This window comes from Canis lupus, chromosome 24, assembly GCF_011100685.1.
Source record: "Canis lupus familiaris isolate Mischka breed German Shepherd chromosome 24, alternate assembly UU_Cfam_GSD_1.0, whole genome shotgun sequence".
In the NCBI taxonomy this organism is placed as follows: Eukaryota; Metazoa; Chordata; class Mammalia; order Carnivora; family Canidae; genus Canis; species Canis lupus.
Window position 1 is genome coordinate 7979126 of NC_049245.1, and position 25353 is coordinate 8004478.

The window sequence follows — 25353 nt, forward strand, 5'->3', positions numbered from 1 at the left end:
GGATGGTTCTACTGAGTTTGAGTTTGAATCAATTCTCCAAAGTAATGGCTTACAGTATTCAAATGTGTGCAGGTAAACCAGTAGGCTAATTGGAAATATTGGCAAGTACATGCTTAATTTGTGTCTATCACCAGATATATTAGATTTTAGGTAATGCAGAGTAAGTAATGTTTACAGAGTTTGCCTTTACCATTGTTTAAAAGAAAGACAGTTTCAAATACCCATAATTTAAAAAACATGTTATACTAGGATTGAGTTAGTTAAAATTCTTTTTTCTTGTTGTTAGTTAAAATTCTTAATAACAAAGGTATAATCAAATCCTGAGAGTTTATTTAGACTTTTTAGCAGAGAAAATTTGTTGGAATTCCTGGAACTACTTTCTCTAGGAATGTTATGCTTTTGTCCAAAACCATAACATTTGGAGTGATACACATGAAGTGGGGAGAAGGGAAGGAAGTGTCTGCCTATTCAGCCATATAAGTCAGACTAGTCTGCAGATCAGTGAGGCATCAACCAACAAACCCTCCACGCCTCAGAGCCTTCCATACCTTAAGATCCAAATGAGGCAATTGAAAAACCTCCTTGGTATCCTGGCTTTCCAGATATAAAATACATCCCTTGCATATTAAGTCACCAGATTCTGTTATTGTGTTCCTATTAAATGAGCAGTAGTAAGATCATCTTAAAATATGTACATCTTTTTTTCTAATGTTTATATTATGAATGATATAAACAATAGACATTAACCAGTATAAAACAGACAAGATAAGACTTCCTCCAAGAATAATACTGTGTAATATTGGAGGAGAGCTAGCCTTCCTTCCCCCTTGACCTCGACCCACAAATACTCATGAATACACATGATTAGAGTACTGGCAATTGCAGTTAATCAGATAAGCAATATTTTGTAAAACTGGAAGCTGAAAGAGTTGACAGAGCAGTTCGTCTTCCCTGAAAGGAATAAACAAGAGATCTTAGCTTATGCAAACTCAATACAGAGCCATCCCCCCTGCCTGTTGCAAGAGAAAGTTAAATTCAAATTTTGTTCACATTTTTGCATGTATTTTGCAGCACTCTGTGAGGCTTTTGTACTTTAGACTGTGAGGTATGTAGATTCACACTCATTTTTAAACATTGCAACTGATGTACAAGCCGTTGTAATTTCTTTAAGATGTGAGAGGCCTTTTCTGAAAGTACAGTGCATTCTTTATGATTTTTCCCAGCCTGCACCAATTAGTCCTGGATCAGCCAATGGACAGAGAAGCATGTATGGGGAAAAACAAAAACAAAAACAAAAACCAACCTGTATATTTGCTTATTAGTGTATTTGTGTGAAATCATTTGCTTTTTGATATTTCAATTTAAAAGACAAAACACTTATCCTTGGGGGCAAATCAGATATTATTGAGATTTCCTGCGTTTTTTTTCACTGTTCAGCATTGTTTTTTTACATTTGGAATTATATTTACTATATTCAGAATATCTGAGGGCTCTATCTATGAGACTTTGCTTCTAAAATTAGGAGCACTTGGGGCACCTGGGTGGCTCATTTGGTTGCCCATCTACTTTTTGCTCAGGTTATGATCTCAGAGTTCTGGGATCCAGCCCCAAGTTGGGCTCTCTGCTGCTCGGTGGGGAGCCTGCTTCTCCCTCTCCTTCTGTTCCCACTTGTGCTCTTTCTGTCTCTCTGTCAAATAACTAAATAAAATCTTTTAAAAAATAAAATTAGGAGCACTTGAAAAATTTTTAAATAATTTTAAAAATTGCTTTTGTGATTCCTTGCTGTCCTTACAGGACTACTCACATAATCATCTTTATGGATGCATATTACCCAAGAGTTACGTTATTGCCATTTCATAGAACTGCCATTTGCTGAAGCTATACATTGCTCTATTACTTTCTTAGCTTTTCTAAAATTCAAGAATCAAAGAAATAAGGTAAAAATACAATAATGGTGAGATAATTTCCCAGGGATGTAAAAATAATAAAATCCACAGCATCTAGAAATGTTGTCAAACCATTTAATAACAATAGTACTAATCTTACTACTAGTTCTGATAAAAATTACTCCAGTAGAATGTAAGCTCCACAAGCATCAATATATTCCAAGTACTTGGAACAGTGACTAGACCATAATGGTTGCTCAATACATATTTGTTGGACAAATTACCACTAAAGAACCTTATTATGAGTATTGTCACATTTTAGCTTCATGAAAATATTAGGATGAACCTACTATCATTATTTATCATTGTCTGTTATATTTTTATTTCTATGCATTTTTCTGTTATTTTTAAGCATTTGAGTCGCAGCAAGGACATTTCCCAAACAATGGGTTCAGAAGAGATAGAAAGATTGCCCTAAAGTTATTCAGCTCACAGGGACAAAGATCTAGGTGGTTAATATACTGCTATACTTAAGCCATGGTTATAACTAAAACACTATAGTCTTTCCATGAGACACCTACTAAGCAAACATTTCATCTTCTACACTTTTCAGAAGTGTGTAAGTATTCAAAACAAAGATAGCTAGGGTGTGTCTTTGACTCAATCTGTAACACATTTTCCATGAAAAAAAAATCCTCTTTATATTTCTACTGAATAGTATATAAACAAGTCTAGAAAGCTTTCTTGATACTGACAGGTTTATTTTTATTTTAAAAGTGGTATTGGTTTTATTTGTTTTGCTCTTTTAGTCTCTCAGTTTAACAGCCTAAGAATAGCTTTGATTCTATACATTGAAATTGCTCTTCTGAAAAACATATCTGAACATTTGCAAGAAAAAATAGACAGTTTAAAGCTGCTGCCTTTGCTCTAGACTATTAACCCCCTAGATATATGCCAAAATTACCCGGTTGTTCAAATCTAATGGCAGGCTCAGGACTCTATGGTCTATGTTTTGAATTGACTATTTTCCTCATGATACAGTGATCTAATAACTGCTACTCAGGTCAGGGAAAAATAAAACACTCAAGATGAACGTTTGCATTGCAAATCTGTTTACAGTTTCTATACAAATTTCACCGTAATATACTTTCTTTGACAGTGTGCTGGGCTAGTATCTCCTCTGGAAGATACTGTTGTAGAAACCAGTAATGATTTTCCTGGGAATGTCCCCTAGTCTGATAAAAAGAAAATAATTAAGTGAACAAATCTGGGTAAATTGAGATGTTTTATATTTTCACTCTAAATATACTTTCCTTGGTCTTTGCTAGTAGATTTACATCTGCAGAATGCACAAGTGACTAAAAATAATTTTTCAGACTATAAAAGATGAAGCAAAAAGATTCAGATTCCCATACAGAAAGAACTGATCATAGGCATATTCTAACTTTAAAAAAAAAAAAAACAACAACTCTTAATTTATTTAAGAAAGAGAGAGAGAAGGAGAGAGAATACATGCATGAAAAGATGCATGCATGAACAGAGAGAGGAGCAGAGGAGGAGGGAGAGGGACAAGCAGACTCTGCTGAGTGCAGAGCCCAAGGAGGAACTCCATTTTATGACCCTGGACACTGAGATCATGACCTGAGCCTAAATCAAGAGTCAGATGCATGACCAACTGAGCGACCCAGGCACCCCTGTAAGATTTTTAAAGAAAATGGAAGATAATGTATTCCCCCAAAAAACATGATTTGGAAAAATCCTTATATTGGAAAAAAAAATCAAATATAGCTACCTAATCAAATTGTTTACCCTCAATATGTATCATATCTTCTAACTGATGAACAATTTTACATACATCTGATCTTAGGCAGCCAACTTTTCTGCTGTTTGCATGATGAATCAAAACTTAGTGTTGTGGAGATGTTGAGAAAAAAATTCAACCAAGGTGACACAATATTGTGATACTATTTCTTTACTACCTAAGAATTAATTTCATTTTCAATAAGTCTGTTCATTCCATAGGTTACAACACTAGTCACATTAATTACCATGCTTGTAAACCTCTATATCACACTATACTTACAGAAGCAGAGGATTTGGATGCCTGAGTTCAAGAATAAAAATCTCTGGACAATGTGTGTTTAGCATATTGCCCTACTGGAAAATCAGTTTAACTTAACCTAAGCGTTCTCATTCAGTCAGAGCCAATATTCCTTATTATATAATAAATATTTTGAAAAGCCCTCTTGAGTATGCTGAAATGACATCTATAAATAGTACTACTTACCTACATACATTAAGCAGAAGGTGCCAGTGGCCCACCCACATCCTCCCAGAACTCAGAGTTCCAGTACCTGCCCACCCACAACATTCTCCAGCAAATCCCTTTATGGGATTCTACCTCAGGGTATTCTCTCAGCCTGGCCAAGGAGCAGGCAAGAAGGGCTGGGGAGTTAATCCTCTAGGAGCAGTCCTCAAATAGCCACAGGTGGAAGTGAAAGATAAATGGCCCAGCTTCCCCCATTCCCTAGAGGGGACTTGTTCAGTGCTCCATGGCAGGAGTGAGCTTCTGCTGTCCACAGTGGTAACTTGCTTATAAGCTGACTCTTGGCTGCCTTCCCTTCCATCTCTCACTTCCCCATTCCTCTGTCAGTACTCTCTGTCCTAACCTCCTAAATAAAGTACTTGTACACAAACCCTTGTTTCAGGGTCTCTTTCAGGGGAACCCAAATCAAGACACTACATCAATTTTTTAAAATCAATATAATGCCACAGGGGTAATATGAAAGAGATATAAAAGGAAAGTGACAACGTCAAGTTCTGTTTTCAACATGTATATATTCAGGCATGACTACATATTGCCTAATGTCATACACAGTGAATTAAACAGCAAGAAAGGAAGTAGTCAGATAGTTGCTTTCTTACATGGAAATACTAATGAAGGGAACATCTGCAAATGCAGACTCACACAAGTGCACTATGTTGCCAACTACCATAAGTGGTGCGGCCACCAATGGCATGATTTCCTCAGGCACTCTTGGCAAAATGCTGAGCACACTAAGTACTAACTTTCCTTAATTTTCATGGTGGTTCACTAATATGTTGAAAGCAAAAGGTCTGTTTTTAATGTACCCTGTTGTTTATAAATAGGTTTTATTTATATGACTGTTGAGCAAAACAATGCATAAAACATTGTGCAGGATAAGGAACAGATTCTTAGTGTATCCCTAGTCAGCCCACATGTTGTAGCATCTCTAGTCCTGCCCACAAAATACCAGTAGCACCCCTGAGTCACCCCACAATCATTTTGATTGTTTCAAATCACCCTCACTAAAAGCTCCTTACAAGGTAGTACTTTGGAGAGCCTTGAGTTTCAATAATAATAAATACATTCATACATACAAATAAAAGACATAAAATAGCAGAGGAAAGGGGAAAAGGCACTGAATTTAGAATTTCCGAATTTAAATCCCACTTCTACTTTTTGTTAGAGGTAAGACCTTGAGCAATTTACTTATGATCCTTCTGGCTCATATTCCTCATCTGTAAAGTGGGAGAAATAACACTCCAACTCAGATTGTTCAGAGACTAAATGAGTAAAACACAATGCCTGGCACAAACTGATGGTTCAAAAATATTAGCTGTTCTTATTACTATATTTCCTGACTAAATGATCTAATTTAAGCATGTCTCTGACCAGAAGGCATGGATTGAGTTCAGGTGTATGACTACAAGTTTTCCAGGCATGGTTTGTGAATTTATCATCATTCCATGCTCTCCTTCCTTCTCATCTTTGCTGTCCACCTTTGGTCGCTTGTTATTGCCAGTAATAATGACCTGATGAGAGTATTATTTGAGATTTTGTACCCCTATACCCAATTAGAATATCTTATAAAAGGCAAGCATAGAGAAGAAAGAGGAAAGAAAAAGTCCTGATTTAGCCTTTTTCTCCCCTCTTTGGCTAAATCAAAGAAACACAGGGAGCTAGCTGGACAATTTGAATAACAAATGAGATGATGTATAGGAACACACTGTTGTAAACTATAAAGCGAAGTACAAATGCAAAAATGCTTTTGTTCTTGTTATTTATTAATAGTATCATTAGTTACACAGCTGTTAGAACCTCCGCTAGGAAAGACACAAAGACTTAGCATTATCCTTTATAAATGAGATAGCTGAGAACCAAGACTAGATGTTGCTTAAAAAGAGAAGAGGAAAGAAGATCACGCCATGGCTCTGCAGAAGAGGGTGCTTTGAGATGAAGAGCTGGCTAGGAAATGATGGTACCATGTTAGGCAGGGGAGCAGAGGTAACAAATTAAAAGGTCATCTTTTTAATGCTGCAGAAGTCTTCTTGAAGAAGGGACTGCATTGATTGATGTGGTCTGTAATGGAAACTCAGATAATGAAATAAAACCAGCATTTAAAAATTTCAGGCTGAGAACTCATTGTCATGGCAACCCTCTCAGAAGGGAACTTGTATAAGAAAATAAGTTTTAACTTGACTATGCTTTAAAAAGAAAACCTACACTGCAGTGAAGCAATTAAATACAGAATTCCAAATTTGCTTATTGCTGGAATGCTTAGTGGAAGCACTGAAATTGTAGGTCCATTGTCTTTTCCATTGGAAATCATTACTTCTCAAAACCTATGACTCATGGAGGGAAAACCATCTGCTTTTGAGGGATCTCTATTGATATTGGGTGCTTTCTACCAGCAAAGATTTACATTTTTTTCCACTCAATACATCATCTAGCATGACACTCAAGTAGAAATCACAGTGGTATACACTATGAAAACACTTAACTTTAGTTGTCCATAATCACATAAAACTATCAAATTCATATATCAATTAGTAGTTACACTTATTGGGAAAATCATTTTTAACCTAAATAAAATCTGGTTTATATTCAGATTATGATTATTTTTATATTAACACTATTTTCTTATTATATTTTCTTCCTCAAAGAACACCAAACTGGATAAACTATGTTTTGTCAGTTAAAAGGGGTTTTCCTGAATACCCAGTATCTTTGACAGACATGAATCTATGCCTTTTAACTGATGCTGAAGGCAGAAATCATTGTGATCCTTTTTGAATGGCTTGGATTAGGTTTCTAAAAGTGAAGCTGATGAATTTGCCATTGAGGAAATTTAAGATCATATTGCAAGAAAGAAATAGAGAGCAAGAAAAACTCACAAAGATCCTTATAAAATATTTCCATGCTCACTTAAAAACAACAAATGATAGTATGATAGTATATAAAGAGAAATGATAGTATGAGTATAAGATAATATTTATGCTTTTATAGTGTCTCTTACATCAGTGTTATTAATAACAGTCCCTGTGCAATAGGAATATTTTCCTCACTGTCTTCATCCCTACACTCACCTCTTTCATTTGTATGTTTTAGGTTAATATACATTCAAATGAATATTCTGTATATGTGAAGTCCTCTTCCAGTCACACAATACCTGTTTAATTTTCTTAGGACACAGCACTGTCCCAGAAATCAAAATAATACAGTTGTTTGATTTCACCAGCCTGACTTCATTTCTCAAGCCACACATATTAGAATACTGTGTCTCCAAGACCTGGGTACATTCTTCAACACCCACTTTCTCTTTCCCAAGATTTTCCTGAGAAAATCTGTGCCCTCTTTGACTTTTCTTTCAATTTTTTTCCCTGTTCCTATTTCTAGTTCATTCTTTTCCTAATTATCTCCTCCATGGTGCCTACATTTTTTGCCTATCTGGAATCAACATTCTCAAGATTTCAGAGAATGTATACACAAGTAAATCTGCATATATTTGAATTTTGCCCCAGGGGAATTCATGATTGGAGGAAAATAAGTGAATTATATTTGAAGTAGGTTGGAAGAAATAAGGTACATGCACAAACAAGCTCTAGGTCTAGGAAAGATTGGTCAGATTTTTCATTTGAAACTCTTTACGATAAGACAGGAAGAAGAATCATGATTGAAATCATAAATTTAAACATTCATCAGTATTAATAATGCTGTGCTAATAATTCATAGAAGAGATGTGTCGCTGTAAAATGAACCACTAAATTTATTGATTACTTTTATCCTTTTACAACCTAAAGTAAACATGTAGATATATACTGAAAAGGCACCCCACCAAAAAGAATGGACAGAGGAGAGAAATGTAAGGGAATGTTGTATCTTAAATTAATAAAGGAGTATTATTTTTTTGATAGTGAAAAATTTTGTCTACAATACATCCAAAAACCAAATAACTACCTTATTTCTAGGTAGTTATGTATAACTATAACTTTTCTTCTCTATTTAAAAAGTATCTTTTCTTAGCAAAATGGGAGGTAAGTAAACTTTGTATCCCACTGTGTTTTCTATTTCTCCCAAACTTCATCCAGATCCCCTTCGAATTCCCCTCCTCCCTCAGGCTGAGGTGCTAAGCAATTTTATCATCCTCTACTAATTTATCCTGCCAAAGTGAAAAGTAATTTGATAAATTTCTTCATGTTAGGGTATTAGGAAATTAATTTTCTACAGATCTCATGAGTATTTGCATTTTAAAGGGAAATTGCAGAGAAAGGACAATGCCTGACCATCATAAATTAGTCATTAATTATGGAATTTCAGACATCTGTGATGAGAATCAGAGAATGCTCTCAAATCATACAATGGATATGATGATCTTGTCTATTTATTTGTCTGGACAGGCGGGAGATGGAAACAAATGATATATTTAAAGACAACTATTATATCTTCCAGGGCTTAGGAGATGCTTAAAAATATCTTGGTAGGGGATGCCTGGGTGGCTCAGTAAGTTAAGGAACTGGCTTGATTTCAGCTCAGGTATGATCTCAGGGTCGTGAGATTGAGCCCTGTGTCAGGTTCCTCACTGGTCATGGAGCTTGCTTAAGATTCTCTCTCTTTCTCTCTCTTTCTGGCCCTCCCTTTCCATAAAAAAAAGTCTTAGTACATGATAAATCTTATTAATATTTTTTGAATAAATAAATGATCACACTATTTGTTTTACCTCCAATAAAATTTTAAAGAGTTCCTTCGGAAAAAAAAAATGAATTCCTTTGGAGAGATAAGAATAAAGCAGAAATCTCTGACCTCTGTGCTGTGATCCCTAAGCTTTTGGTTTAGTTAAACCAAAAGTAGAAAAGTGGTACCTAGCGAATATTTCATTTATTATGGACATTTCCCTGGTCCCTCTGCAGGTAGGCAGGGCTATGCAAATAGTTCTGGCCAATGAAATGGGAGCAGAAATGGTGTGTGTCACTTCTAAACTGAGACAGTAAAAAGTTCATGCATTAGTTTGCAAGGTCTCTGTTCTGTAGCAGCTCAACAGGTTGTCAATTCAAAAGAGCACAACTGTGAGATGATGGAATGTTTTAAGCCAGGGTCTCTGAATGCAGGCCACTGAGATTTTGAGGTTGTTTGTGTTGTAGCACAGCCTTATTGCTGGTCCAGACCATTACAACATTTATCATATTGCTTACATATTTACCATATTGCTACATATCTACTACCCCACCTTAACTAGTTAATCCTTACCCATTTTTGTAGCTTTGCTGTAAAATGACACATAGTTGGAGAAACCATAATGATATAAGACTATTTGTGAAAAGTTAGAGATTAGATTATAAATTTAAGACAGTTAAGTGTGGTGACAAAATTAGTATAATTCAATTCAATGCATCTACTGAGCAGTAAAAGTCTATGGTGTGCTCTGTATTGTCAATACAAATATGAGTTGGTAATACTAACAATCATATTATTAATTATTATAAATAAGATAATATTAATAGTTATAAATATTAATAATAGTGTTTTTTTTTAAATTCTATCCATTTATTCATGAGAGACATAGAGAGAGAGAGAGAGGCAGAGACACAGGCAGACGGAGAAGCAGGCTCCATGCAGGAAACCCGATGCAGGACTCGATCCCAGGATACCGGGATTAGGCCCCAAGCCAAATGCAGACTCTTAACCACTGAGCCACCCAGGCGCCCTTTTTTTTTTTTTCCTCTTAAGATTCTATGCATTTATTTTAATTGACTAAATAAATATATTATGAGATAACAGAAAATATGTATTGGTCTCAGTCCCCAGTTCTTGACACAGAGTTCCTAAAACTTTTGAAATGTCCTGAGTAATAAGAACCCTAGGAGGATTTCTTATTCTAATAAAATACTTGTCTTTGACTCCTTCCCTTATATAGGGTTCCTAAAACCCTTGCAAATTTCTGAATGGTAAGAGCACTAGGGGTATCTTTTGCTTTAATGAGGCAGCTCTTGGTGGGCTCCTGGATAGCTCCTATAGGGGGGGGTGTTCACTAGAAAGGCCAAGCAATGATTAGAAGCTTGACATTTTCAGCCTTGCCCCTTACCCCCCAGAGAGGGGCTAGAAACTGGAGTTAATGATTGATCATGTCTATGAGAGGAAATCTCCATAAAATTCTAAAAGTGTAGGGTTCAGAGAGCTTCCAAGTTGGCAAAGACAACCACACTGGAAGGGTAAAGCTCCCCTTACCCCCCCCCACAGCTCCATAGGGACAGAAGCTCCTGTGGTTGGGACTCCCACCCCAGACCCTGCCCTATATACCTCTTTATCTGGATTGTCTTCTATATCCTTTATCATATCCTTTAATAAACTGGTAAATGCAAGTGTATCCTTGAGTTCTGTGAGCCTCTCTAGCAAATTAATTGAACACTAAGGTCACTGGACCATAGATCTATAGCTGGTAGATTCAGAAACATCAGTGATAATCCAAGCTTACTACTGACATCTGAAGGGTTTAAGTGTGTGTGGAGGGGGGTTGGAGGATAGGTAACCTTGTGGGACTGAGCACTTAACCTAGGGTATCTGACACTATCTCCAAGTAGATAGTGTCAAAATCATGTTAGGATTTTAGAATACCCAGCTGGTGTCCCAGAGAATTGCTAGGTATGGAGAGAAACCTCCACATATCCGGTGACCAGAAGTGAAGTGTTTTGTGTAAATAGCAAAGGAAATTCACAGGGAATAAATGGACAAGCAGGAAGAACACATTTTCCCTTACACCAGAGAAGGAAAATAGATGAGTTTTGTCATTACAAATGTACTAACTGAGTTCTTGATAATAATTTCTTTCTGGTTTAACAACATCAAGAGATGACATGATAAATGACTAGAAGTCTGGCTTTCAGAATAGATGTCAAAGCAAGAGCGATCTCAATCTCCTAAATTTGCCAAATCATAAAAAGTGAAAATAACTTATACTTGAAATAATATTGCCAAATATTTTTATAGAGAATCACATTATCCCAGTTATCTTAAATCCATTATCTTGACTGATCTCCATAACAGTCTCTTGAGTTAGATGGATCTGAGATTATACTAATAGTTTACTGATTCTTTGTATGTGGAAACTGAGGCCACAAAATATTGGCATGGCTTGTCCATGGTCACACAGTGACAACTGGTAAACCAAACACTAAGCAGCTCTGATAAAAGGGTTTATAAGAAATTTTCTGTGATATGTATATAAATGAGCTCAAATTGTTTATTTTCCATCCTAATAGCCAGGCTTTTCATATCAAACATATCTCCTCATCTATTGTAATAAGTCTATATAGTACAAGCCTATACATTAAAACATATTTCTAATTGTAATCAATTTCTAAGAATTTTCCATTTTCCCTACATAATGAGAAATTGATGACATCAGTAATATAATTTTTTTAGCATTATTTTTTTTTTGACACTGGTCAAGAACATGATATTCCATATAAAATAGAAAGCTCATTTCCTTCTTTAAGAAAAAAGAGAGAGGGCTCCCTGGATAGTTCAGAGGTTTAGCGCCCACTTTCTGCCCAGGGTGTGATCCTGGAGTCCCGGGATCGAGTCCCATATCGGGCTCACTGTATGGAGCCTGCTTCTCCCTCTGCCTGTGTCTTTGCCTCTCTCTCTCTCTGTATCTCTCATAAATAAATAAACAAAATCTTAAAAAAAAGAAAAAGAAAAAGAAAAAAGAGTGGAAAGGAAGGAAAGAAGGTAGGAAGGAAGGCAGGCAGGCAAATAGATTTTTTTGTGTGTGAATAAAAGACAAGACATTTGATAGAAACTCCATTCCACCATGCTGTATGTATGTGGTGATTATCTGGACATTTTGCTTCACGTTTTGCAAATATTTTCCATCTCCATTTTTATTTTTTAATATTGAAGTGACTTTAGTTTAGCACCACCTGCTAACTTAGCACCAAGTAAGATGTAATTAACCCCTCAAAATAATCATCTAAAATAGTTAGATAGACCTAATTCCAATCCCAGGGTGATTAGAGCATTGTTTTTGTCCATCTGCGGGTCATCTGATAAAAGTCAACTAAACTTAGTCCATAATTCCCCCACTCCTTACCTAACGGTGGCAAGTAGTGTAATAAAGATATGATTGTTTTAAGATCATTATCTTTAGAGATATTTCTTTTTCCTATTAAAAGAATGGGTGCTGTTTTTAGACTGTTTCTAGTGGGCTAGCATCTTCTTACTTTCTATTGACTTTAGAAAAGAAGTCATTAGAGATGCCAGTGAATTCATTAGCTAATTCTCTTCAGGTCTCAAGGTCTATATTTCCCAAGCTAGAAACTTCTATACATATCCATTTTTCCAAGCACTTCATCCCCTTGCCTTTTTAATCAATAGGCCATATTGACAAAATTTTAATTATTCCCTAAATGTGCACACCTGTTTTGATTTTCCTTATTTTGCAGTAAAAAACAAAATCAGCCCACTGGTTTAGCAGTTTGCTTTGCTCCATTCTTTTTGAATTTCAGCTTTCTCTTCTAAGACAGAAGGGTCTTACTTATTGATTCATTTTTTAAAGAACAAAATTTTAAAAATCAAAGAGTAAGATAAAATATTCTGTTCTGTTAATAATTATGCAGAGATTTAAAAGATTGTATAATTAGCTTGCAAAAAAAAGTTTTGTTATTTTGAAGAAACTCACCAATCTATCTTGAAAAAGGCATTTCAAAATTATAATCATGCATGAAAAGTCCAGCAACTATGCAGGATTATCAAAATGTGTCTGACTCTCAGTGCTCCTTCATGCAAATAATAAAACCTTCACTTTTGTGACCTCCTAAGCAATGCTGATCCATTCAGCCTGCTAAGAAGTCAAGGGTTTAAGTATTTTCCTGCCCCACAATTTCACCAAGGTTATAATCCTTGTGAAAAGATCCCAGGGATTCTGTCCAAATTAACTTACTATTGGGTATTTACACTCTCATTTTTCTCATACTTTTATTTTCCTGGTGTAATTGAGATGTAATAAACATAGGACATGTTGCAAAGGAAAAGCAGGTGAATAAATACTCCCAAATCCAGCTCAAAGGCTTCCTTTCATCCCAGCCTACTGGTAAGGAAATAGATTAGATCCACATTTTTTGAACTCTGTCTAAATTGATAAAACTTAGAAGGGATGTGACATACCCAGCCACAGACTACTAGTTTAAGAAGAACCAAATAGACTGAAAAGACAGCAACTTTTCAGTTAAAATGAACACATGTACACTTTCTTCAAATCTAATGGTACTATGGATGGCAGAAAGTAAACAGGATGGCTCCATTTGTATGAGTCTAAAGTTTTAAATCCCAAAACATCACAAACAATTAAGCAAATATTTAGGGCATACAAAAGAATGGAGTCATGATAATCAGTAGCACATCACTTACTGAGAATCTTAACCTTAGTTTTCCAAATTTTAGAAATGATTTTCTACCCTTATTTTGAATAAGATCATTTTCCCAAATACGGAGGCTGGAAGAATAAGAAATAAGAAACAGAAAAGTACTTACAACTGATCGGATGTTATTTTCTTTCATCAGCTTCAGAGATGATTTATAGCAATTTGCGAGGTCTTCCTTGTGGGAACCATTAATATGGCCTCTGGCTATTGGTCCTACAGTATGGATGACATCTGCACATGCAAAAGGAAGAAGAAATAGCATAAGCAACGTATTTTTCACTTTTCACATAATTGGTGCTTTATTTACTGTAGGTATTTGTGTTGGAGCCCAGAGACAAGCAAGCTAAGAATTACTGATGTTGCAAATGCCTCCCTGGTAAAAGATTTTATATAGCACAGCCTCATAAAGCAGGCAGTTGCCCAGGAAGGTGATAATTGTGAAAGGGCATCCCCTACCAGTAAGTTATTTCATCATTGGTCAGATCCAAGTGAGACAGATTATAATACAAGATGTGAATAATTGGCACCCTGGCAAAAGACAAATCCTTGGTGGGAAATAAACTGAGAAATAATTGCCTGGAAAATGAGCGTTCTCAATTGACATGGGAAAAAAACCAATGCTTCACATCACTTTACTTATAAATAAGGCAAGAGTTTCAGTCATTGTACACAATAAAAAAGGACAAATTTCTGAAAATGTGCCAAGATAATTTATAACAATCAGTAATAAACTTAAAAGGAATAACTTTAAAACATCTCTACCAATTTAAAAGTGCAACCTACCAATCCTCATATATATGACATATGCTAAGGATAATAGTCCCTAATAATTACTTTCTATTTTTTACTATATTAAAACTTTCAAAAAGCAATCTATACTTTCGGCCTCTATATTTAAAACACAGATTTTCCTTTGCACATAAAACCAGTCATTGTTATATTTTGTTAATACCGACACACACATAAACTTTTGCATTTAGAAACATAATGCAATAGCACTGTTTTAGTTTTAAAGTCAATAAGGATCATAAGAAAGAACTACATTATAATCCAAATTACTTGAATGAATGCCTTAGAACGTCTGCTTTCCAGTCTTATCTGTTAATCTGCATTATTTGCCCATCTCATTGATGTAACAAAAACTAGTCACCTTTGATTAGAAAGACAAATTTGGTCTAATATTATTGGAATATTATAATGAAGTGAAATGATTTGCTTTGGCTAAATAGTACCACTTCATTTCAACAACAATGACAAGATAGGAACATATCACAAAAGTGAGACTATGAAACAGTCTTAACTTGCATAGGAAATTTAAGTAGCAGAAAAGAAGTCATGAAGGGTAAAACCTTTGTTTGCCTGCTAACTATTGAGTGTATTATTTGATGTGTGAGAAAATACTCAAAATGTTGATTTCAACTTTTAGCTCTGAAACACTATTTAAACGCTTGCCAGATAATATTAAAGATGATATCTTGTGATCAAAATAGGCAGAAATGTCACCAGTGAGTTCATGCAGATGCTCTTGCACAGGCAAACCTGACTTTAAAGTGAGAACCTCAATAACATAGGAGAAGAAAAGGGAGATTAGTTTTATTTAGTAAAATAAAAACAAAAATCCAGCACACAGCGATACCATTTTTTATAATAAGAGTAACAAATAAGAGCTGTATGTATTTAAGCAATACAAGTTCTGTACCAGCTGTAGTGAGTTTTTATGTGAATATTTCACATTAGCTTCTGTTTTGAAGCAAATACCTCATGAATGAAGATGGAAGGTTATACTAGCTTAACTTCATTTTCCCCTTTGTGACTACCTGTTTGTGTCCAGTTGTGATATTCTAAATCCCCCAATGAATCCAAAGGGAGAGAAGCTGTAGAGTAACATCACAGGATTCTACAAGACAGCATTTTCCAAAAGTGGGTATAGTAAGATGTGGGTTTAAAGGTCAATTATATTTGAGAGTCACTGGGTGAAATTAAATCACAGCACCTACCTTAGTTCAGGACTTTCAGGATATTTAATATGCAACAATGGATTATGAATCTCAACAAGCAGGGATACAGAATGGAATACATCTGACTATTGGAAAGTATGTTTTGTTCTGTTTTATTTTTGAAAGATTGTATTTATTTATTCCTGAGAGATACACAGAGAGAGGCAGAGACATAGGCACAGAGTGAAGCAGGCTCCTTGTGGGGAGTCCAATGTGGGACTTAATCCCTGGGCCCAAGATCACACCCTGAGCTGAAGGCAAATGCTCAACCACTGAGCCACCCAGGCAATCTGAAAACTATGTTTTATAGAGTACTTCAAGGGACTAAATTTCCACAAATTTACCTTTGAGAAATGTTGTGCTAGGACAACTCTGGCACCCTCACTGCCATTGTTGAAGGACAAGTCCATGAGTTTTGCCTTGTTTTTTCCCCTCCTCCCCAACTGCCTCTGTATATCAAATACTTAATATATAAAGGTACAACAGTTTATGCCCTTGGATTCCTTATATTATGGATGAAGGTCAAGAGGAAGTGCCTCTTATCTGGGGTCATAAAGATGTGTCTACTTGAGCCAAGTAAAAACAGGGATTCAGAGCATTAATGGGAAAGGGAAAAAGAGAGTCCATAAAAGAAGAAGATAGTGACATTTGAAGAATCCTTTTTCTTTGCTTTTCCCTGTGGACATCGTTGTTCACATGACTTAAATGGAATTTGTGAAAAATTATTACGTTTCTTCAGTTCTCCATTTAATTTAAAGGTCTGAGGACAAACAGCCAATCAATGAGCCTTCTCCTCAACATCAAAATATTGATCTCTGTATTTTATGCTCTGTATTAAACTTACAACATCCAAGATCAAGTGTTATTATCGACCAACACAATGACCTCTCAGATCCACAAAGCTGAAGGTGAATCAATGTGAGGCCCCAAAGTAAATTTCCTTCACTATTTTAATTGTTCATAGCACTCAGAAGTGATTCTTCCACACTGACAAGTTCTTCTATTCCTGTTACAAAACTCAGGAGGTCTACTTTCCAATTCCAGCTCCAGCCCTACTTGCCAAGTGCCCCAAAAGAAGCCATCCTTTCACTGGCTCCTGCCTTGGTTTCCTTATCCATAAAACAAATTGACTGCTTAGATGATCTCTGTGGTTTATTCTGTGATGTGTGGCATCATTAACATTTACCTTTGTATCAGAGACAGATGGAGTATAAAATGATGCCTGGGCAGTTACAAGAGACCTTAAACAAGTGGCTTTCAAGTTTTATGAGTATTAAGGACACTTTTTTAATATAAAAAATATTATAGACTACCCTTTCACAATAGTAGTTTCAAAATCTATTAATTGAGTACAAGTTCAAGACAAACGGCTGTTATAACATCAACGATGCTTTGCACTAATTTACATTTTATTGAACACAATAGCATCTTGATAGTGGACATGTATACGTGAGATATATGCACCAATCCGTAGATAATGCTTTCACTTGCACATGAATTTGTGGATCCCTTGGTATAAAGAAGATAATGTAAACAGAAGTGTTTAATTCGATTTCTGGTGCATACAGAGGCTCAATAACCAGCAACAAGAGAGGCAACATCCAAGACATCATATACACACAGGCAGAAATGACAGTCATCATCTCTGCTCTGATGTGGAAAAAATACCACATTTTAAGTCTTGAGGTCTGATTATAAGTCAGAAGTTCTGGATCTGTCACTAATCAGTTGTGTGATCTTGGACAAGACACTGTCCTCTTCGAGTTTCTCTCTCCAAGCTAAAAGAAGGATTTGAATAAGATGGCCTCTAGATTCTTTGCTGCTCTCAAATGCAATTCCTCTTCTGTTTGCCTATTAAGAATTGATCTATAGATTCTAAGTAGTCTAATTCATTCTTGTCTAGATAAATGACCACCAGTCATGGTTCACATTTCTCAAACATGCTTGTACAAATAAAGTCCAAATTGGTCAATCCCCAAAGATAGTGTTTTAAGTACCTATCGAAATTATAAATGGAGACTCCTTTTGATCCAATGGTTCTATTTCTAGGCATGTATCTTAGATAATATGCTTACTCATATGCAAAATGGCATTTATACAGGTCATTCATTATAACACTGTATATGATAGGCAAAGATTGGAAACAACCTAAATGTCCATCAATAGTGACTAGTAAAATAATTGTACATTTATACAACGAAATATTGTGTTTCTGTAAAAAGAGTAATGAAGGTGTTTACATGTGGATATGGAAAGGTATCTGAGATATATTACTAAGTAAAAAAAAATGTAAAGAGGTATAATTAGTAAGCTACCATTAGAGTAAAAATATCGCACAGGAAAGAATACAGGTTTCTTTTAGTGAATACCTGCACAAAACATCTCTGGAAGCAGGAACAAGCAATTAATAACAGTGATTCTCTACCAGGGTCATGATAGAAGCTGCAAAGATGGAGGCATATATGAGAAGGAGACTTTTCACTGTTTGTTATTTTTTTGTGTGTTCAAATTATATGAATACATTACCTACTCAACAATTAAATAAAGCATTAAAACAAAGGGTATGTGGTGTGCTAAACCTTGTTCCTGGATCCCTACCATATCCCTACAATATACAAGTATTGTTCCTGTGCTTTATAAAGATGATCTTACATCACTGCAAATATGAAAATATTCTTGAAAAAGATACAATCTTAAGGGATTTAACAGAATGACTCCACTAGATATATCTTTCCTAATTTTGCTATTCTCAATAATCTCTTTATAGAAAGTCATTATTTTCATGGACATCCTAGGTGGCTTAGTGGTTGAGCATCTGTCTTCGCTTGGAGTGTGATCCCAGAGTTTTCGGATCAAGCCCACATCAGGCTCCCTGCGAGGAGCCTGCTTCTCCTTCTGCCTATGTCTCTGGCTCTCTCTGTGTCTCTCATGAATAAATAAATAAAATGTTTAAAAAAAAAGCAAATAATTATTTTCAGATAAAAGTAGGGTTTAAATGGTGGACAAAAGGGTATTTTTTCTCCTATATGTTTAATATCTATCTTTAAAGTTTCACTACAGTTTTTTTTTTTTTTTTTTTTTTTTTATTTTTTTATTTATTTACGATAGTCACACAGAGAGAGAGAGAGAGGCAGAGACACAGGCAGAGGGAGGAGCAGGCCCCATGCACCGGGAGCCCGACGCGGGATTCGATCCCGGGTCTCCAGGATCGCGCCCTGGGCCAAAGACAGGCGCCAAACCGCTGCGCCACCCAGGGATCCCTCACTACAGTTTTAATATGCAAATTGAACCCTAGAAATTCTTTAGTAGAAATGTAGTACCGGGATATACATCTTAGATATCTCAGTAACCAAATAATTTTGAATAATAGTTAAGAATTTTTAGAAACAAAAAGGACAATATAGAAAATTTAACCTATTTCCCCCTGTTCAAGGGCACCAGAGAGGCAGAACAAAATGTCCAAAGTCACACATCAATGTGGGGAGTTACAATATCACAATGGCAATGTAATTTTGAATAAATTTTTCCTAAGGTGACTACTTAATGAAGGAAATGGCATACATCTATATATACAAAATTTGGCATGTTTATCATGAATCCCATCCCTTAATCTCATAGTTTGTCCACATGCAGATTCTGGTTTGCTATTGCTATGCTTAAAAACAAAAACAAAACAAACACAACAAAAAGAGACAAAAATACTCAAAACATGGTGGCTTAAGATAGTAACAATTTAAGACAGCAATGGTTATATATTGGTGGACACTGACATTTCTTATGGTTTCTCTGGGTGAGAAATTCTGAAAGGCCTCAGCTACGGGGTCTGGTGAAAGGTCTCTCACATGGTTGCAGTCAGCCCATGGCTGGCAGTGGAACAGTGGGGGCTATATAGCAACTAAAAGCTGGATGGGCATCTTGCCTTCCTCATGAAGTCTCGGGTGCTCTCCATATGGACTAGTTTGGGTTTCCTTGCAACATGGTGGCCTCAGAGTAGTCAGATTGCTCACATGACAGCTCAAGGCTCCAAATCAAGTATACCAGAGGCAGAAGCTATGTCACTCTTGTAACCCAACCTTAGGAGTCACACAGTATCACTACCACTATCTGTATTGGTTGCAACCATACACAATCCCACACTTTTCAAGTGGAGACACATAGGCCCCATCTCTTGATGGTAAGAGTAGGAAAGAATTTATGAACATATTTTTAAATGGCCACATCTCAGGACGTCTCAGACACTTGGGCTTTATTTTGGTTAGCATATTTTTAATTAAAGACCTGTGGTGGTTATATTAGAAACCACAGAAAAAGACAATATAATTAAATCTTGTTCCATGTAGCCATTATAGAAAACAGTGTAGAGATACCTCAAAAAATTAAAACTAGAACTACCATATGATCCAGCAATTCTACTACTGAGTATTTATATGAAAGGAATGAAAACATGAACTGAAAAAGATATCTGCACTCCCATGTTCACTGCAGCATTCTTGATAATAACCACAACATGGAAACAATGTCAGTGTCCACCAATATATAAATGGATAAAGAAAATGTTGTAGGGATCCCTGGGTGGCGCAGCGGCTTGGCGCCTGCCTTTGGCCCAGGGCGCGATCCTGGAGACCCCGGATCTAATCCCACATCGGGCTCCTGGTGCATGGAGCCTGCTTCTCCCTCTGCCTGTGTCTCTGTGCCTCTCTCTCTCTGTGACTATCATAAATAAATAAAAATTTAAAAAAAAGTTTAAAAAAAAAAGAAAGAAAATGTTGTATATATATGCACAGTGGAATGTTATTTAACCATAAAAAGAAAAATCCTGCCATTTTCAAAAATATGGATGGATCTTGACAGCCTTATGCTAAATGAAATAGGTCAGACAAAGAAAGCAAACACTTCCACATTTCATTTTTATGTGGAATCTAAAACAACAAAAACAATAATAACAAACCCAAAATACAAAGAACATATTGGTGGTTGCCAGAGGTAGAGGTTGGGGGGGTGAGGTCACAGAATTGGATGAAGGAGGTCAAAGGTACAAACTTACAATTACAAAATAGATAAGTCCTGGGGATGTCATGTACAGCATGGTGATTGTAGTTTATAATACTATATTGCATACTTGAAAGTAGCTAAGAGAATAAATCTTAGATGTTTTCATGATAATAAAAAAATCTATTTCCAGTGTTTTCTCAGACCTATTATCTGAATAAGTCAGTGACTGATTTAATAAAAATCAGAGCTCGAGAAATATCGAATTAATATATTTATTAATTGTAAATACAATCTAATTTGGAGATTACAGTGTAATTGTAGCTCTCCCTAGCCCAGCACTGGTTTTGTTGCTTCTTCTATACTCAAAGCTGGCAGGAAGCTGTGGGCAAAGGAAAGATAGGGACGGCTGTTATAGAATCAGCATCATATCTCCCTGTGAGCAATAAAGGCAATGTTATTTCCCTGAAATGCCCAGCTTCTCATTCAAGAAAGGAAACACGACCTTCAAATATTTGAGGTCCTTTCTTATACGAGTGAGGAAAACCGAGACAAAACAGCAATGCAATTTGTACATTTAATCAACATTTCAAATGCAAGCCCTTGAAGAGGTATGGAAAATGAGATGGCAGGTCCTTTTGTGCTTTATCAGACTAAAGTGTGGCAAGACAAATGAAAGCTGTTTTTGCTCATCTATTCCAGAAATCAATCAGTCTATAAATCACCTCTTTTGTTTTGAAGCTATAACCACCACCTTGCGTTCCCCCACCTCATTTTATCCTGGGAAATTAGTCTGAACTATATAGAAAAGGGAAGTAGGATAGGTTTTCTTTGAAGGGGGTGTGGGGGAGAGCATGTTTTCATCTCCAGAAGTGTAAATTGAAAAATGTGTGATTGGAATGCCAAATAAGATTTGAAAGCAGTAGAATTATTTACAAAGATTCAATCAGACTTATCCCTGGGGGAGGAGGAGGGGGGAGAAAGAAAGAAAGGGAAAAAAAATCAGCAAAACATTCTGTGAAAAAATATTAGCATAATGAATTTTAAAACAAATGAGAGAACACATATAGGTTGCTCTCATCGTTTTCCATTTGAGAAGCAACTGTGCTACATTCAAACTGTTAATGAACAGTCAGACCAGTGTAGAATCAATTACATGTTGCTTTCATTGACTCCACTCTTGTATTCATAAGCATAATCGGTCCATCTAACAGACTGCATAATGATACAGCACCCTGTCAATCATATTCAAATTGCATGAATTTTAAGGAGAAAACCAATGCACAGAATTAAATTGATTTTCTTTTCTAAAGATAAAACCACATATCCAGGCACTAAAGGTACTATTTGTAAATCTTATTGGCCAATTTATATGATAAGCACTACCAATCTATGACCTGAAACAGCACACTTGAAGTTCAGTAAACAGGAAATTGAATTACCACCTGACAGCATTATGAAGTAAATGCTGCCTTTTCTCTCCATTATAGGTCATTGTTTTCATATACACATTTTCAAAGCTTGTTTTTGTTATATTTCAAGAAACAATCAATTGTCCATAAGATGTTCCTTTTCAATCTGTAGCAGATATCAGTTAGAATGTACTTCAACCATTGCCTTGCAAGGTTTCTAAGTTGGGATTATTCTCTCCCTCACTTCTTCAGCTGCATGATGGATTTCTTTCAATGCCCAGAAACACGACAGTCACCCAGCTCTTTACATGAGTTTGGGACAAACTACCACTTACAGTGTCATTTCCTTGCCCATTTTCCTTGGGGTTCTGTGAGTTAACCATTCGTTTTCACTGTTTTTAGTTACAGTTTTAGTTGACCTCTCTTAGCCTCCTTGGAGCTATGATTCCCTAAATAAGATGTCTATGTCTGAGAACAGCTTTAGTATTTTGCAGCTGATAAAGGCATACAGAAAGCACAGTCAAATGAATGCACCCAGCTCAACTTGAAGTTTGATCCCATTTTTTACATGAAAATGTAATGATGTTGCCACCTTTTGGACATCATGTGCTGATAATATGTTTCATGCTTCATTGACTTTAAAATTGTAAGGTGTTAAGCTTAAATTGTGAGGTTTAAATTATAAAATATTATTTGAGCAATTTCTACTAAGATGTTACCCTCTATATTAAAGAGAGAGAGAGAGAGAGAAGGAAGAGGCAAATCTTATCTTTAATAGTTTATTAATTCTCCCTCTTCCGACAAAAATCTATTTAAGGTTGATCTTGCTGATGAGGCTGTCTCCTGTTTCAAATGGATCCCTATATATAAGGGTCCATTTTTCAATAACACAGATTGAAATTTTTGTAAAAGGGGTATACTGTGGTCAGCCATTTATAGAATCTTTGGGATTCCACAGGGTATTGGGGGCATCTGCATTACAATAGTGTTATTTCCAACAGAGAGGGGTCTCAGAAAGACTGTGGGAAGCTGAATTATCTGCAAAATTCCAACATTTCACATCATTTTAGAATGAACCAAAAGAGAACACATCTTAGAAGGAAGTGAGTCAAATGCATGGCATTTCTAATGCTTCACTAGCAGGGGTGAGAGGAGGTGGAGGTCCAGATAGACAATATGACTTTTTCAAGGAAGATAATAAGATCTTTGTTGCAGTTCAAGGGATGGGCAGCAATTTGCAGCGTTTTAGAGAGATGCAAAACCAGCACTTTATTAAGATGCAATGGGAAAGAAGGATTTAAGTATCCTACTTAATGGGTAAAAATAAGTGAATGTTAGTCATCCCCACCCGCTTTCCCGCCCCTCCCACTGTAACGGTAATTCTACAAATGGAGAATCTAGGCTAGGACTAAAATGTGCAGGGGGGTCGTTGTCAAGACACAAAGGCTGATGCTGTGGTTGCATGTGCTTGCCTGTTACTAGCTTTCCTTTATTGCTCCCTTATCAACACAAGTCTGAACAAGAAAGACTACTAAGATCATTCACTCAGTCATTAATTTTGTTCTTTATTCAATAAATATTCATTGAGAATCCACTGTATACCAGGTACATAGGACAACCACCCCATTCACTTGCACAAAAGAGGTTTCGTGCTTTCTTGATTCCAGAACTTTCCTGGTGTCAAGAGGACCCCCTCATCTTTGCCTTTCATAATACTTACCATTCTATAAAACCTAAAGAGAATTTATCTTCATTGAAGACATGATCTATGAGCACTACTACATGAACTAATTTTGAAACTCATTTCTCCTCGTCTCCAATATCACTTATGTTTGACTATTTATATGACTTTTAACATCAACATTTCTGTACATACAACTAGTAAGATTCCATCAGTCAGAGTTCTCTAAATAATACAACATTTTACCTGAGGAGGCAGGGCATTTCCTCCCTTTGGAGGCAATCAAATACGATTACATGTGCTCCAAGATTCTTTCTAATTCTGTGGTGCTGTAATTTTGTGTTTCCTGTCTTCATGTAGAGACTCCCTGCTTCCACTGCAGGGAGCATGACAAATCTATGTGTGAATCTTTCCTACAAAGCCAAGAACTCTATGGGAACAGTTGATTAATGGATAATTAGTGAATTTGTGGGTGATTAAACAAAAGTTAGCCTGATATAATCAATCTAATCAGAGATGATATACTGGATTAGAGAAAACAATGAAGTAGAATGGCCAGTCTAGACTGGGCAAAAGATGGAATGTAGTTATACTGGTTCATGTCATTCAACATACATTTTTATGGAACTGAGAATCTATTTCTTCACAGAAAAAAATCAACATAGCTTTATCAAAAATTTCCTAATAAATGTGCAATAGAAGATTTTTAAAAAGACTAAACCCATCATACTCCAACAAGAGCTGTGAGTTTCTTTCCAAAGATTTTCAATAGGGAGAAAAAAAGTGTGGTGACTCCTTTGCCTTTTTTTGCAGAAGGTAATTTAATAAATGCATTTTTAAAATGTGTCATTTTCCTCATCTGCATATAGCTCACTTTAGAGTAAATTTACTTTGTTCTAGAGATTGGTTTTGGCTCTTAAATGACAAAATGGAAAATGACAGATTCTCTACATATCTCAAAAATTAATGGAATCACCATTTGCGTTTCTTCAAAAAGTGACATCTAGGTATAATGAACCTACCTCTCCATGAAAATAAACCAATCTTAGTTTCTCTTAGAGACCAGTGCAGTCATTAGCTCTAGACTATAGGTTTTCTTAAATATTTTATTTGTTTATTTACGAGAGACACACACAAAGAGAGAAACAGGCAGCAACACAGGCAGAGGGAGAAGCAGACTCCATGCAGGGAGCCTGATGCAGGATTTGATTCCGGGACTCCAGGATCACATCTTGGGCCGAAGGCAGGCACTAAACCACTGAGCTACCCAGGTATCCCCTAGACTATAAGTTTTCTGTACATTTACACCTGTACTGTCATTTTGGTTCCACTCTCATGATATATACATCCACACCAGATTCAACACCTAATTTTCTAAAGGAACACTTGTATTTAGAAAAGACAATGAGAAGGACAGAATATTTTAAGAATTAGTTTAGCATATATTCTAAATGAAAGAATATGTGGACATTCCTATACTGAGAAGCTACATTTTTCAGGAGTTTGCTTATACAAATTCAGCAGTACAAACAAGGGGTAAAGGAGGGTAAGAATGACAAAATACTTGAATAATAAGGATAATTTCACTAAGCATTTTCACAATGAGTGTTTGGTCTAGCATGAGCATGAATAGGTGGCTTAGACTGCCTGAATCCAAAAGATCAGTC

At 36.0% G+C, this 25353-nt stretch overlaps 1 protein-coding gene across 4 annotated transcripts in view; it reads right to left on the reverse strand.

Annotated features, from left to right (window-relative positions):
* MACROD2 (mono-ADP ribosylhydrolase 2) overlaps nt 1–25353 on the reverse strand; it is a 2007046-nt gene that overhangs the window by 851048 nt on the left and 1130645 nt on the right. For all 4 annotated transcript variants that reach the window (XM_038571576.1, XM_038571577.1, XM_038571579.1 and 1 more), the window contains one exon: nt 13717–13838. In XM_038571576.1, coding sequence (XP_038427504.1) covers nt 13717–13838 — 122 coding nt within the window. The remainder of the gene's footprint in view (nt 1–13716; nt 13839–25353) is intronic.